Raw genomic sequence first — 15,211 nt, 5'->3', positions numbered from 1 at the left:
GCGGAGCCGGTTCCGTGGGGTCAAGGGTGACGGGGAGACAGCGTCTTTTCCGGAGTGCACGCTGAAGGCGTGTCTCACCTGAACGTCTGTGTAGGTCTTTGTTAACTGCCTGTGTTCCTTTTGTTCTCCCTGCAGAATGGCCACTTTGCTCAGCAAGTTCAGGATAGATTTCTCTGACATCACTGTCCTGGGAGACATCAATACCAAGCCCAAGGCTGAGAGGTAGGCCGTCTTCCCATGACCGACGCCCTCGCCGGCCCCTCTAGCGTGAGATGTGGCGCCGATGGTGACCTCACACAAACATCTCCAGCGTCTCTTGAGTCCACCAGAAGTGCACTGGAGTCGACAGCAGTGCCTTTGTGAATTATTAATGCATCTGCTTCTTGCTATTGGACGCTTGTCTTCTCCTCACTTGTCTTGCGCACGCAATACAGATGTGACGCTTTACGTTAGAATTGAAATTTTAAATGACCACTAAACAGGATGGATGTCTGTGTCCTACATTGACCGCTGCCTGCATGTATACACGTGTACGTTTTTTAAAGTTTTTTTTTTACATCCGCCTCTGAGTCAAAGGGCGTGTCCTGGGGGACAGAGATGGTCACGAGTGTGATGACGGCAAACCTCCCTCTCTGATCAGTCCTCAGCCAATCAGAATGAATCAGCAAGCCATTTAGAAGTCTGATCCTCGTCTTATGAGCTTTTCTGCGAGTTTCCTTATGAGGACTCCATCATATCAGGAGGCAGTATAATTCACTGTCCTGCAGCTGAGGAGGATACTTATTAACTCCAGTGATTTGGAAGACTGTTGAGGACACCTGAGTTCATTTATTGGGCATTAGGAACACATGCTCATCCACATGTGGTGAGGGGAGGGGGAGTAGGTTGCTCCCCCCCCCCCCCCCACCCCCCCCCCCCTAAAATGGTGCTTCATGTGGAGAGATTAATGACTGAACAATTGTTCAGAGACCCACCAGAAAGCTTCTGATTTAGATGTAATCAGTCAGCCTAAGTGGATCATGAATCATGGCTGAATCATGGCTGTAAGATTCAGGGCTCTGTGTGTGATGGGGTACAGAGACCAGAAGGAAATAACTTATTGCAATATGTTATGTCATTTTTGAGTGTGGTATGAAAACAATTGTCCAGTTCACCTCTGGATGCACAGAAATTCCACCCATCATCTGCTTTTCCAAAATAACTACAGCAAAGCCAGTTCATATATATATATGTGTGTGTGTGTGTGTGTGTGTGTGTGTGTGTGTGTGTGTGTGTGTGTGTGTGTGTGTGTGTGTGTGTGTGTGTGTTGCAGTGTGACTGATTTTGCCCAGATGATTGAGCCCTACAGGCTGCATGAAGATGACATGGATCAGGAGGTTGCTGACCAGCTTAAAGCCGACGAGCCCTGGCGGATCACGGACAACGAGCTGGAGCTCTACAAGGCCAAGGTGAGCGTGACCCTTCCAGCCTCCCGTCAGCCTGCCTCTGCCCTTTGACCCTTGCTGCACTGTGCCAGCCTTGTTCTGTTTTATTCTATCCTAGATCTCCAGCTTTCTATATTCATAAAAGTCCTTATACACTCTCTAATGCTGAGTAATGTTAATGGATTTCAGCTATTATATATGTGGTGGCAGCAGAATGCTTTTCGTTAAATGCTGTTTGCCTCGTCATCGGAGAGACGTCTCTGCTTTCACAGCTGGACGGAGATCTTTCGCGTTAAACATCATAATTAACCTCGTTCAGCGGTTCGTACACAACAGTGTGCTGGCAGCTGGAGTATCAGAGAGAGGGAAATAATCGGTGTTTGCATCAGCAGCACAGGAAGGTCATCTCGCGACCTTACACCAATGTGTCACACTATGGTGTGTGCGTTTGTGTTTTGTTCACACTACAGAGCAATCGTCAGATTAGACTCAACGAGCTGCTGAAGGAGAACTCGAGCTCGGCCACCCTCATTGTGATGTAAGTAGATCTGAGCTGGATTAAAAGGCTCCATCAGTGGTTGTATGGGCACATCGTACCTATTTGACCACTGCCTGCATGTATGGCGGGGGCTCATATTCCTGTTTGCAAGGCCTGTAAGTGAATAAGCATGGTAATAGGAGATGTTTGTCTAGGCCATTTGGGAAATGGGGGCAAAGTTTACGCTGGGAAAATGAACGTCTGTGTTTTGTTTTCCCGTTTCATATTATGTCTGATAATCTTGCATATCTTCCAGATTTTAAAAGTGATGAATTGTAGATTTAGTTCTTGTACACTAGACAGTGATGACTGCTAGTTCAATAACCAGCCATTTCCCTTCTTGTTGCTTGTGTTGAGTGAATAGAAACTGATCCATGACAGCAAGATATTAAAGGATGAACGTCATAAACATCCTAGAGCTCAGAGCTAGCCCTCTCTCACAGGGTAACCTAGAGACAGTAGCTAGCCCAATCCCACAGGACAAGCTAGGCTATGCTCACATTACAGGCCAGATTGATCAATTTACAGTTTTTGCTCAGCTTGGTTTTGCCTGCCATGATTGCTTGCATTCATAATTGCAAGTGACCTGTAACCTGCACACGTATGTCCTCCGAAATGGTAAAACTAGCAAAACGGACATGCTAATGGCTCATGTGTGTCTTTTGCTGTGGAGGATAGATCAGTCAGTCGTACATGATCAGGTGAGAGAAGGTGAGAGGCTGTAATTGGTCAGTTTATCAAAGGTTTTTAACTGCAGTTTAGATGTAGCATAGCTGGTGTTGTCGGAAAACCTTGTAAAATTATATTAGTGGTAAAAAGTAATTGATGTCGCAATAAATAAATCATGCTCTGTCTGCTTTGAGATGTGTCTGCATGCTGCACTTTCATTGATTGACCCGCTTTCTCTCTCTCTCCAATAGGAGCATGCCCCTGGCAAGAAAAGGGGCGGTGTCCAGCGCACTGTACATGGCCTGGTTGGATACTCTCTCCAAGGACCTCCCCCCTCTCCTGTTGGTTCGTGGCAACCACCAGAGCGTCCTTACGTTCTATTCTTAAGCGAGTCGCGAGTCACCGACCCCGTGAAGCACACCTCACCGATATACTGACACTAAACACAAACGTGCACACCCAACACATGCCGATAGATCACCTGGGACTGTAGATGTTGAGATGGTGGGGAGAGACTAGAAGCACTTTGGGAAGGTCTTGGTGTCTGCAGCTCTGTGATCCCTGCCGCTGGCAAACAAGGCAGCAGAAGACATGAGCGCACAGTCTGTTTCTGGAATTTTCCATTTGGACAATGGAGGACAAGATGAGAATGTGTTCAATAATTTAGGGTCAAGGTTTTTTGGCTCACAAGCATTTGAGTGTGAAGCAACGCGTTGTTCCTGCATCATTATTATTGTTGTTATTATTATTATTATTATTATTATTATTGTCACTGTAAAGTTGTGGATCTTTTTTCTTGCTCTTTGAAGCAGCAATAATTGCCCTGTTATGCTTTTTCCCTTCACGTGGAAGAAACCCCTTCAGAACACCTTCTATAGCCTTATAGATGTGCCTTCCAGTTCAATCACATTAAATGATTAAACTTTGCCCTGACTGATGCTCAAACACATGTAGATGTAGTAGAACGTTCCTAAATTTGGGCTTTAAACGTCCTTAAGACGGTGTTTTATGCAAGTGGATTGGCATTAACGAAGGCTTCCACTTCTAATCATAAAAATCTTATTGTTTGTTTTTTTCCAGTGAGGTCCCCAGTCTTTGGTCCTTTGTTTTCCAGGTTTCAAGTCTTCCTTTAAACTGTGAAGGGATGTTTTGTGTCCTTAGTACAGTATCCTCTAATAATTCCAGATGTTGTGACCATCACAGCTCTTTAGAGGTGGCGGGTGAGTCCGGATGTACAGACGCGATGAACTGTCCAAACAGAATACTGTAGAACTTGCTCGCTAGAGGGCAGAAGAGCAGCCCGTGGCTTTAAGATGTGCTTGAACAGGTACCTGTCTGAAAGGAAGACGTCTCCGAACGGGTGGGACGCCAAAGCTGCTATTCGGTTATGGACACTCGAAGAACAATCAACCAAAAATATGACAACTTCAGCCAACATTTAGCTCCACAGAGCTGCAGGTCCTGCTACAGAGGATGACTTTGCCTTAAAAGCAGTAGTAATGATTGTTGACTAACTTCTATCTTATAAGCCATACCGGCTGGTTGATTAGCGGGTAAACGCAGATGTAGATAGGTAGAATATTGGCATAAAAACGGAATGTAAATGTCGAACATAAAGTGCTTTTTTTTTCCATTTTCCCTTTTTAGTCCTTGTTAATTTTGGCTTAAAGCTGCCCCATCTGTACAGTGGTCTTTTTTTTTTCTTGAAGCAGTCCAAAACTACTGACATTTCAGTGAAGCACTTCAACATCTTTATCACAAACCAACTTTCCCATTTGTGTCCTAGTCAAAAGTGGTGGACTGTTACAGGAGAATTTTATTTTCATTTCCCATTGCATTTAAAATGTTTAAATCTTGCACAGTGTAGTTGTGAACAGCTCGTCAAGGTTTTACAGCTGCCGTTAAGAGCCGAGCCACAGACAGCAGGATGTCTCTGTGTGGTGTTTGAAGGCGTCACCGTCAAAATGTTTGCGGTGTTGTCCAGGGGGACGCGAATCTTCCTCTGTGGAGGTGCGCCGAGTTGAGTGGTATTGCTTGCCCAGACGTTTAAATGAAGGTAGTGTTCCCTCCTCCAAACTCAGGATTGGATCTCTTCCGTCTGCCGTGCTTCTGTAACATCGCCCGTTCTTACCGCTGAAGAGATCCAGTGAACAGTATCGGCAGGGATTTCTTAGGCTGAGCTGTAAGTAGTTGATTGGGGGGGGGGGGGGGGGGGGGGGGTTGTGAATGAGAGATGGCTTCCATTTCTTGCCAACGTCAGGTGGATCGACTCGGATAGCCTTACAGGAACGCTCCCAGCAAGCCGGTGGTTAGTTGAGCACGTAACACTGCCTTCATTCTGCCGTCACTGTACTCTTCAACATAATGTGACAAAGTGTTTTATGGGTTTGTATAATGGGAGGGCCAACTGAATGTAAACACTAATGCTCTAAATACATGCCTGTGGTTGTCCTTCCATCACATTTTAGCAAAAAGTATATATATTTTCCCTTTTTTTCCAATATACCTTTATACGTAATGCCCCCCAGGGCCACCTGATGCTGTGATGCGTGTTGGCAGGTCTGTGTGCGGAAAACATCACGACACAATACAATGATCATCTGTCATCATGCAGCAAACATGCCATGCACAATTGAATGAGCATGTTCACATTTATAGCTCATTCTCTCACACTCTCTCTCTCTCTCTCTCTCTTTCTCTCACACACACTATATATAAAATATATATACTAATTGTTTAAAAGGACTTTGTACTTAGTATGTGTGATGTAGTTTTAATTTACATGTCTGTCATTGTGAAACTCTTGACTTCAGATGGTACAGTCTTGTTTAAGATCTGTTACATGTGTGTTGGCGTGTGTGCGCGTGTGTGGCTGTATAGACCTCAAATCTCCACAGCTACAACATAATCATAAAATCAATCATCACGTTAAATTATAATTATTAAGATATATCTATATTTATATATATATATATATATATATATATATAGTTACAATTGGGGGAAATATTTAGATGTCAAGTAAACTTGCTATGGATATCTGTAACAACCACCTGTGTGTGTGTGTTAGTGAGTGTGCGTTATTCCTAACAGTATGGCCATGCGTAGCTGTGGCTGTAGAGGCTGTTGTATCACAGGATCAGGGGGAACTTCAAACATGCCCCCCAAAGCTGTTGTATTCTGCGTAAGACCAAATGGACGAACTTCGTATGTGATCTCCCATGCTAATGCGTTTTTATATCTTCCTGCCTATGTGTAGCCAAAGCCCAGATCTCTCTAGATGACAAACCTGGGAGCCATGATGAACAACAACACAAACAAACAAACAAACATGTGTGTGTATGTATGTGTGTATATATATATATATATATATATATATATATATATATATATATATATATATATATATATATAAAATCATAAGGACATCCTCATTGCTCCCAACTCAAGTTCACACTGTATGTCTTTATTAACCTGTAAATATCTGCTAGTCTAGCCAGAAAAATGAAGGGATGGAATAATAATGGCAAATTAAAATGGAGGAAGAAATATTTATTTTAGTGTAGATTTCTCCAGTTTTCATTTCATTTTGTTTTAAGTTAAAATGCATGTGGATTGTTTGCCTTTACATTACTTTTACAACTAGGTTTTTCCTTTTAACCTCTACATTTCTATCTTTTATATGCCTTTTAAAGGAGATATTTGCAAGTGGCTGAGTGTTCATACTCGAGCATAAGAGTGGATCTAATTGATCCAGACAGAAGGGTAATGTTTTGATATACTGTACTGTTAATTGTCACAAATGCTTTTTTCTAACATTTTAACATTTAAGGTTACCAATACTTTGTACATCTTTATTGCAATAAATAAAGCCGAAACAAAATTGTCAGTCCTTTTAATCAGATTTTATGGGTGTGGGGTAGTAATCCATGTAGCAAAGAAAATGATACAAACTCTGTCTTGCACAACCATTAATTCTGTATTCTGTGACTACTGAAATGACCACCATTACTTGCAAATAAAATCTTGAACAGCTCATAGAGGGGTGTTGCTGTCGGAACAACACTGCCACCTTGTGTTCCAACAGTGCGTCACTCCATGGGGTGTTGACATATTCTTTGAAAAGTGCTTCTAAAATAATGGGGGGTTGTTGCTGCAGAATGTATTGCATGATTCCGCCTTCTCTTATTGGCTGAGAGTGAAGGCTGGGGGACTGTTGCCGTGCGCCCCTGCTGTTCAGGTATGCTGTATCAAGGTGGAGCAGGAGGCACTACAGTGCATCCCGTTGCCATGCCAACCCCATGCTCTGCATGTGTTTGCACTAAACTTGCTGACCTTGACCCACTGGGGATTTAACTTGATTGGCGGAGGTGGGTTGGGTTAGAGAGATCGGACCAGCACTCGGAACCTCTGGGCCGGTCTAAATAAAGAAACTATGCGTGCAATGAATAGGAAACTTCATTAGTTTTTGGGAGAGAAAACATGAAATAAACATAAACACATTAGTAACCAGATACAAATTTAGATTAAGATGCAAATAGGCAAAAGTACAGCGTTGGATCCCCCAGAGCGTGACTGTAACAACCATGGGGACACTAGGAGAACGTCCTTGTGAAATGTTACACATGGTCAAATCCACCCAAAACTGCTCGGAAAAAGTGCAGAAATACAAGGGGCTTTCTTAAAAACATGGAAGATCAAACGTTATTAGCTGCACCTGTTTAAAAAGACAAATGGTGTGGATGATTACAGGAGATCTACTGGTGAGCATTTCAGTAACAGGAGTTCTGTTTCCATATTCTGGCTTTTTCACTTTTTAATATAATTTGGTTTCAGGTTTCTTGAGATCTGATTGATTAGGCTTCAAACTATAGAACTACACATTCAGATTAAGGAAAGTTTCTGACGTTGTAGAGTATATATTTGTATCTGGGCTTTTCTGTAGTAAATACTGGTTATGTTTCTGCACTCCTGTCATCTACCCTGCAAGCTGATTTCAGATTCAACTTGTATAATATATTCAGAATAATTTTGTTTTTGACTGACATATGATGAACTGTAATTTAGATAAACGAATTTGTTGTACTAATACAGTTCTGCTAAGGTACGTATACCTCTACGTGTGTAGAGTGTATTAAATGACTTGAACTGACAAAGGGCATCATGTATTTTACAGGGTACATATTATACTGCAATTCCCATTCAAGCTTAATGAAGATAAATGTAGTTTTTGTGTTTATGCTTTTATATTGTGCTACTCGAGTAATTACATTACTGTCTTTCTCTGCCTTATATTTCTTCATTATTTTTTAAAATGCTAATTAAACCCAAATATTGACTGTTAGAATAAATCTTGAGTGACCTGATCTTTGATGAACATCTTTAATACTGTTTTACTTTGTTTTATGTCTGAATGGAAGGCCGAGTTTTTCTGGTGGCATGGAGCAGTTGGTTGAGGGCCAGATGTTTTCAACTGGGGCAAATGGGAGTCCTACCCCCCCCCCCCCCCCCCACCCCCCACCCCACATCATGGTGGATGTTGACTAACCCTGGATCTGCCCCAAAGGACAAGAGCAACCAGCTGTTACTCTTTCTTGGTGTTGTTGGGTTGTTGGGTCACCATTCATTCATCACACATTGTTACTAGCAACTACCAAAATAGAAAAAAATAATAAATATAAAGTCAGTTTAATGAAAACGCTATCATATATACACATTTTGAATCTTCAGTTAGACTAATAGCATTCATTTAAATTGTACACTTTCAAACACACTTCCATGTTAGGCTTTAAACACTGATGTCTGGCAAGTCTGATTTTTGTACGTGTTCCAATACATCTCCACAACTGCAGTGATGCCTGCAGTAGATAATTCAGTCCTTGTAGGAGTGTCCAGTCCTGGTTCTGATGTCAAGCTGCATGTGAACGACAGCATATCTACAGCTGTATCTTTTGTTTCTGGATATCCTTCCAAAAGAGGTAAATAACTATACCATGAAATGGTATGAAAAATTTCATACCATGAAAAACCCATTATAAATACACAGTTGGCCTGTGCAGTTGCACCATGGGCCTTCTGTAGACACTGTAAAGAGCAAAATGAAAATATATTTCAGCTTACTACAGGTGTGGCTGTGGCGGAAGACCACTGGACACGTGATGTTGAGGTTCAAACGGCTTATGAGGCTTATGTGAAACAGCGGCGCCTGTCAGAAGCAGCTGCTGTTCTTTGGGATGACCACACGGTGGCGCTCTATTGCAGTGTGACGTGCAGCTTCAACTGCAGGTTCTGACCCAGCTCTCCCGAGAGGGATCCTCGGTCCCGGCCGTCCTCGAACCGAAGCAGCTCCGCACTGCCGTAGAGCGGAGTGCTGGCCACCTCTAGTACGTACGTCCCAGGAGAGGCACTCTCGCGTACGCAGTGCAGGGAGGAGGTTCCGGCCCGCTGTCGTAGCCGGAAGACCTCGTCCCGGTTGCCTGCTTTGATGAAGTAGGCGACGTGGTGTGTGAGAGACCAGAGGGCGGGTACCAGCTCCAGGATATGCTCTTCGGGTGTGCACTGGGTCATGTTGAGTGTCAGGGCCAGGGGCTGCTCCATGTCCACACTGTCCAGGCTGACTTGGACTTCCTGTGCGCACAGGAAACGCGAGTTCAACAACACACGACTAACATATTACCCTCAAATGTGCTCAACCATGGCCTTTGTACCAATCAGGCTCATGGATTGAGCCTTCTTCAAATTCTACTGACAATAAACATTAATAACAGGCAGAATTTGTTTCTCTGACCTCCTCTGCCTCAGTGTGGTTGGCTGCGCGTCTCTTCCTGACCCCTTTCTTCTGGGGGCCGTTGACGCCACACTCGTAGCAGCTCTCAGGAGAGAGGCTGTTGTCATCTACAGCTCCAGAACCGCCTGGAGAACCCAGCCAGTGCTTCCCAAAGCCCAGCCCTGACACACAATGCCTGCACGCACACACACACACACGCACACACACTGCATGTTCTCAACTGTCTTCATTTGCACAAGAAACTAAGGCCCATTCAGCACAACATAAGACAGAAAGCCAACAGTATCTGCATGGTGGCCCCACTGTAGTTAACATAATGAATTTAAACTTAATGTGAACTTGATTGCTGCTGATCCAGTCGGCTTGGGTGAATTACGCCCGTGTTCCTGTTCCTGTAGGGGTTTTTCTTTCATGTTTGTGACTTGTCAGTTTTCTGAATTCTGTATTCAGAATTAAACTGGTGACCTACATGAAACCAACACTAGTCCGCTAACGCTGTGCTCACGCCCTCTCGGGCACCTCACCCTTGGCCCACTCGGGAGTATCCGGGTGGGCAGCCACACACGTATCCCCCCTGCGTGTTGGAGCAGCCGTAGCTGCAGGGGTTCCTGCGCACGGCACACTCGTCCACGTCCTGGCAGCTGCTGGAGCCGGTCTGGAAGGTGTAGCCAGAGGGACAGGCGCACTTGAAGCTGCCCAGCGTGTTGTAGCAAGAAGCCGCGCCGCAGGCCCCGGGGGTAGAGCACTCGTTCTCATCTGAAGCAGAGCCAGACCGCGGATTAGTGTGTGTGTGTGTGTGTGTGTGTGTGTGTGTGTGTGTGTGTGTGTGTGAGAGAGAGAGAAACACAGTAACCGGCTGACAGGAAAATAATAAACTTGCTACCAAACTTCATTTTGTTACTGACAATAATGGAACACTTCCCTCCTTGTTCCTTAGAGGGCGCTGTTGTTCTTCTATATCTCGCTTCAACCATGCTTTAAAAACCATGCTTTGTATGGAGTGATTGTGGAAAGAAGACTGAAACCCAAACCCAAAAGGTTGCAGCATTCATTATGAAAAGCAGGGGTGAGCTGAAGTGTTTGTGGTTAGCTGCCTTTGGCAACAAATATAAAGTTTTAATTAGCAGCTTCAATAAGCTCCCCATATAAATATATAACAGATGCCTTCAGGAATGGTGAGCTAGTGCCCCATTAATCCTTATAACATGATTTGCTTCACAGAGATTCTAAACCAATTTTTTTTCTATAGTGTAAAATATAAATGTTGAATGATGGTGCGTTCAAGTCATAGTCTCAGTCCGTTTCAGGAAAAAATCCTAAAAGCACAACCAAAAATCCAGGACAGATTCTAATCTGGGACAGATAATAATCCAGTACAGATGCGTGTGTGTGTGTGTGTGTGTCCTCTCACCCACACACTGGTTCCACTGGTAGTGCTGTGTGTAGCCGCGGGGGCAGCTGCAGCGGAACCCCCCCACCACGTTCTCACAGCCGTACTGGCATCTGTGGCTGGCGACACACTCATCCACATCTCCAGAGAGCAGAGCGGCATGGAGGGAAAGACACAGCAAGGCCACCAATAAGACATTTACCATGCTGACACTTCAGGACAAGTGATTTTCTAGGGAAGGAGCTATACAAGAAGTTGTTGAAATGAAACCCGTCGTTACAAACAAACAAACGCACCAACAAACACGTGCATAAACAGACATGCAGGCAAGAGCAAAAGATCATACTCAAACTTGAGAGACTTATAAATGGTAATTCTCTACATTTACAACGTAGCTGCTCCTTGTATATTATGGCATTATGGGACACTGACACACACACACACACACACACACACACACACACACACACACACACACACACACACACACACACACACACACACACACACACACACAGTGTAGCCACAGGTCCAGTGATGTGGTGACACTCTTTCTCTTCCTGCAACTCAGATCCTCTTGTGGTATTGTAACAGAGCCCCATTATCTTAATGAGGCCCTACAGCCGTCCCCTGTTCACACACGTCCCACCACAAACGCTACAATTTCCATGACAAAAGAGCCCAGCGCTGAATCAGACCATTAATATGAGCGTGATTACCCGGCTCTGGGTATGTCTGCAGTTTGACAGAGCAGCACTTCCTAATGTACCTCTGGAGGATCAAAGCCCTAAAACGCCTTTATGTCTCCCTTGGTATATTTATCAGGTAAGTGGTTCAAGGCTGCGCAGGAATTGGCAGCGTTCAGAAGGACCTATACTCATAAGTGTGTGCTGTTTGTGTACGATCTGTGTAATATTTATGTGCATGCCTGACAGTGACTCAGAGCAGAGAGTCACGACGTCCTGGAGAGAAAAGCAATGTAGAGCAACTGAAATATTGGACATTTACTAAATTGCAGTGGCCCTATGAGCAAATGGCTCATTTTTGGAACATATAAAGGCACTGTTGGAACATCTGTTCAGAGCTTCTAAATATAACTGAGCATTGTGATGCAGAACGTCACACTGATCCCTAAAGGGGGGGCGTGTAACACAAGCTGTAGGCAGACACCCCGCCCAAAGCTTGAACCCGCCCAGAGCTTGAACCCGCCCAGAGCTTGAACCCGCCCAGAGCTTGAACCCGAGTGCGAAAGGTGCAGAAGTTGAGTAACTCTGCTGGTGTCTTTGAATCGGGCTGCAGGGAACGTACTGAAAGCTAAATATTAGGCTTGTGAATGCTAATATGTCAGAAAAAAATTTAATTATGTGACAGACAAAAGACACTGACATGCTGCATCAAATCTAGTGTGGCCAAAGTGACCAGTGTGACCAGTGTGGCCAGAGTGACCAGTGTGACCAGAGTGACCAGGCCTCTAGATCAGCAAAGAACCAGCTTTACTTCAGTCTGCCTTCAGGCTTGGCAGTTATACTGAATGCACTGAAATCACATGATTTTAATGCACGAGTGTGAACGCGGGTTCGGGTCTCAGAGGCAGAGTGCTGTGGTCAAGCAGGAGAAGCCTGCCATCCTGGTATGACTGGTTAGCCCCTGTGCAACCCAGCCATGTCCAGGAGCAGTGCCTGGCAGTGCCCCTTCACTGCCCTCTGAACTCTACTGCCCCCTGCAGGCAGCCAGCTGCATACATCTCACCTGGCCCCAGTTCATGTCTGGGTTCATATAGCTACTTTGACTTTAATAAGAGAGGAAGATAAAAATTAAGCAATTATGGTATCTTATTTTTTATTTTTTCCCTTTTTTTGCTTAATTGCTAGTTTAAACGAGACCTTTGTTAGACTCCTGACAGTCTTGTATTTTGAAATATCTTTATACTGTATATCCCATTTCTTTTGACTGTCACACACACACACACGTGCAGTGCATTCACATGCAATACACACACAGACACACACACAGACACACAGACACACACACACACACACACACACACACACACACACACACACACAGACACACACACACACACACACACACACACACACACACACACACACACACAGGGGTGCTATTACCTTCGCAGTGCAGGCCAGTGGAGTCCAGGCTGAACCCTTCCTGACACTCACAGCTGAAGCTGCCGGGGGAGTTGTGACACATCCCCTTGGCCCCACACAGCGTGGGCCCTGTAGCACACTCATTCCTGTCTGGGAGAGAACACACACACCAGCACGGTCAAGCAAGGGCCACTCGTAACTGGGCAGCATTCTAGTTTCTGGGTAATGAAAACCATTCATTGTCTTCAAGTGAATGCAAACGCAAACAAAAATCCAAAGTTATTGGTCGTGTGTGTGTGTGTGTGTGTGTGGGTGTGTGAGTGTGAGTGTGAGTGTGTGTGTGTGTGTGTGTGTGTGTGTGTGTGTGTGTGTGTGAGATCCACTTACCTATACAGGCAGTATGGTGCTGTGTGTAGCCTGGGGGGCACTTGCACGTAAAGCCACCGATTGTGTTAACACACGTAAACTGGCAGTTATGCCTCTTTGACTGACATTCGTCCAAATCTTTCAAGAAAGAAAACAAAACAAAACTCTTCCAGTACACCGTCATATACCATCTCTCTCAGACATGTCCAGGGCTGTAAAATCTCTTTGCCTATGGTCAGATTTTTGCCCTTATCAACACTGAAACAGTACCGGAATCCTAAACAAAGCACAATGAAACCAAATTTACAGTAAGTGGAGTGAGCAAGTTGAAAGAAAGACATTTCATGTCTTTCATGTTTAAAAAAGGTCGAGCGGACTGCCTTTGTTTGATTGTCTGGTGGTAGTAACTGCCCCTACACCCTCTGTTATTTACTCATCCCTCACATCACACTGCAGTGGAGGAATTCTGGCTAACAAGTCTATGAAGAAATGTTTGAACTCTGTGACACTCTGTGCCTCACTATTTTTCTCTGTGAGACTTTTTCATCTTGGTTTCAGTTCACAGACAGTATTTCACCAGGCTTTCTGTTAGGACAAGGTCTTTCTAAGATTTGTTTGGAAACGATGTTTGTTTGCTAGTGGGTCTTGGATCTCTGTCTCTGAGCTCAGCTGGGCTTCCACTTCAAGTTAAAGGCAGATAGACTTAGTCTAGGCTTTAATAGAAAGCTTTCAGGACTGGACAGACTCCACAGATTTAATCAGATTCAGTAATTCAGTAAATCATCCCTATACCCTTGACACTTGCACCAGCCTTTGAAATGTATGACCACTAGTTGTAGTGGTTGGATTTTAAAGACATAATGCAGACCATTTCGGCACAGGGACTAGAGGCTTAACAGGAAAGTTAGTGCCATATTTATACTAGGAACAGCTGGAACAGGAACTTCACCACACTGGAACTTCACCAAACAAAGATGCAAGCAAATGAAAGCACATGAAGACAAAGTGTACATTAACACAGAGAATAAAAATTTATATATTATAAATAAAGGTAAACATGTGCACCACACACACACACACACACACACACACACACACACACACACACAAATATGTCCTTTCATATGACAGAGATGGACAAACTCTGCAGACTTCTGGAATGAACACCTGCTTATCCCTCGCCAACAGCAGCTAACCAGCAAACGATAGCTAACTAACCACATCTCTACTGTATAGTGATCCCACATGAGAACACTATCAGCCTCACAGTATGGCCTTCAAATCTGGGGAAAAAAGCAGAGCTCAGCCCATACGCATGATGAATGCTTCTAGAATGTTCTAGAAACTATCTAGACAACCAATCAGCTCTTGGTCAAGTGCTCTGACACCCTTCATACTATATCACAATACAGTTCCAGCTATAACAGCCACACAAATGGATGCTCAGCTAAATTTCCCCAGTGCTAAACTGCTGGCAAGTGTTTTGAGGATGGACCAGTCCTGGGGAGACAGCTCACCTTTACACGTCCTGCCGTCCTGCTGCAGGACGTAGCCGCGTGGACAGGAGCACACGTAGCTGCCCTCTGTGTTCTTACAGATGAAATTGCATGGTTTTGGAGACAATACACACTCATCCAAGTCTGAAGGGATGTCAGACAGACATCGGGTCATTGGTTTTTTTCATTACATGGGCCACCATTTAAACTTCTGTCTGGATGCATAATCAAAGGACATACGTGCTTGTGTGTGTAGGTGAGTGGAAGGATCTTACCTACACAAGCAGTACCAGTGATGGAGGCTGCGTAGCCTGGCATACAGTGGCATCTGTAGGAGCCCATAGTGTTGATACACCTTCCGTTCTTGCACACGTCCGGTATCACCTTACACTCATCTATATCTGTAGATGCAGAGGTGCATTAACATACCTGA

The 15,211-nt window shown here is 44.4% G+C and overlaps 2 protein-coding genes across 3 annotated transcripts in view; one reads left to right on the top strand and one right to left on the bottom strand.

The window, feature by feature from the left end:
- slc12a2 (solute carrier family 12 member 2) overlaps positions 1–7,948 on the top strand; it is a 46,426-nt gene extending 38,478 nt beyond the window's left edge. The window contains exons 23-26 of one of the 2 annotated variants that reach the window (XM_077019988.1): positions 136–222; positions 1,313–1,448; positions 1,895–1,962; positions 2,883–7,948. In XM_077019988.1, the coding sequence (XP_076876103.1) occupies positions 136–222; positions 1,313–1,448; positions 1,895–1,962; positions 2,883–3,018 (427 nt within the window). In that variant the 3' untranslated portion in view covers positions 3,019–7,948. The remainder of the gene's footprint in view (positions 1–135; positions 223–1,312; positions 1,449–1,894; positions 1,963–2,882) is intronic. The other variant, XM_077019987.1, reaches the window with a different exon arrangement.
- Positions 7,949–8,170: 222 nt separating this feature from the next.
- The window catches only part of fbn2 (fibrillin 2), a 52,008-nt gene continuing 44,967 nt past the window's right edge, over positions 8,171–15,211 (bottom strand). Inside the window, exons 58-65 of the mRNA XM_077019986.1 lie at positions 15,054–15,179; positions 14,800–14,922; positions 13,304–13,420; positions 12,938–13,066; positions 10,830–10,949; positions 9,943–10,174; positions 9,419–9,593; positions 8,171–9,258 (exon numbers count right to left, since the gene is read on the bottom strand). Of these exons, the coding sequence (XP_076876101.1) occupies positions 8,884–9,258; positions 9,419–9,593; positions 9,943–10,174; positions 10,830–10,949; positions 12,938–13,066; positions 13,304–13,420; positions 14,800–14,922; positions 15,054–15,179 (1,397 nt within the window). The 3' untranslated portion in view covers positions 8,171–8,883. The remainder of the gene's footprint in view (positions 9,259–9,418; positions 9,594–9,942; positions 10,175–10,829; positions 10,950–12,937; positions 13,067–13,303; positions 13,421–14,799; positions 14,923–15,053; positions 15,180–15,211) is intronic.

The sequence above is a fragment of the Brachyhypopomus gauderio genome, chromosome 10 (assembly GCF_052324685.1).
Source record: "Brachyhypopomus gauderio isolate BG-103 chromosome 10, BGAUD_0.2, whole genome shotgun sequence".
Classification (NCBI taxonomy): Eukaryota; Metazoa; Chordata; class Actinopteri; order Gymnotiformes; family Hypopomidae; genus Brachyhypopomus; species Brachyhypopomus gauderio.
Note: the sequence above shows the minus strand (reverse complement) of the source record. Positions and strands in the feature narration are given on the sequence as shown.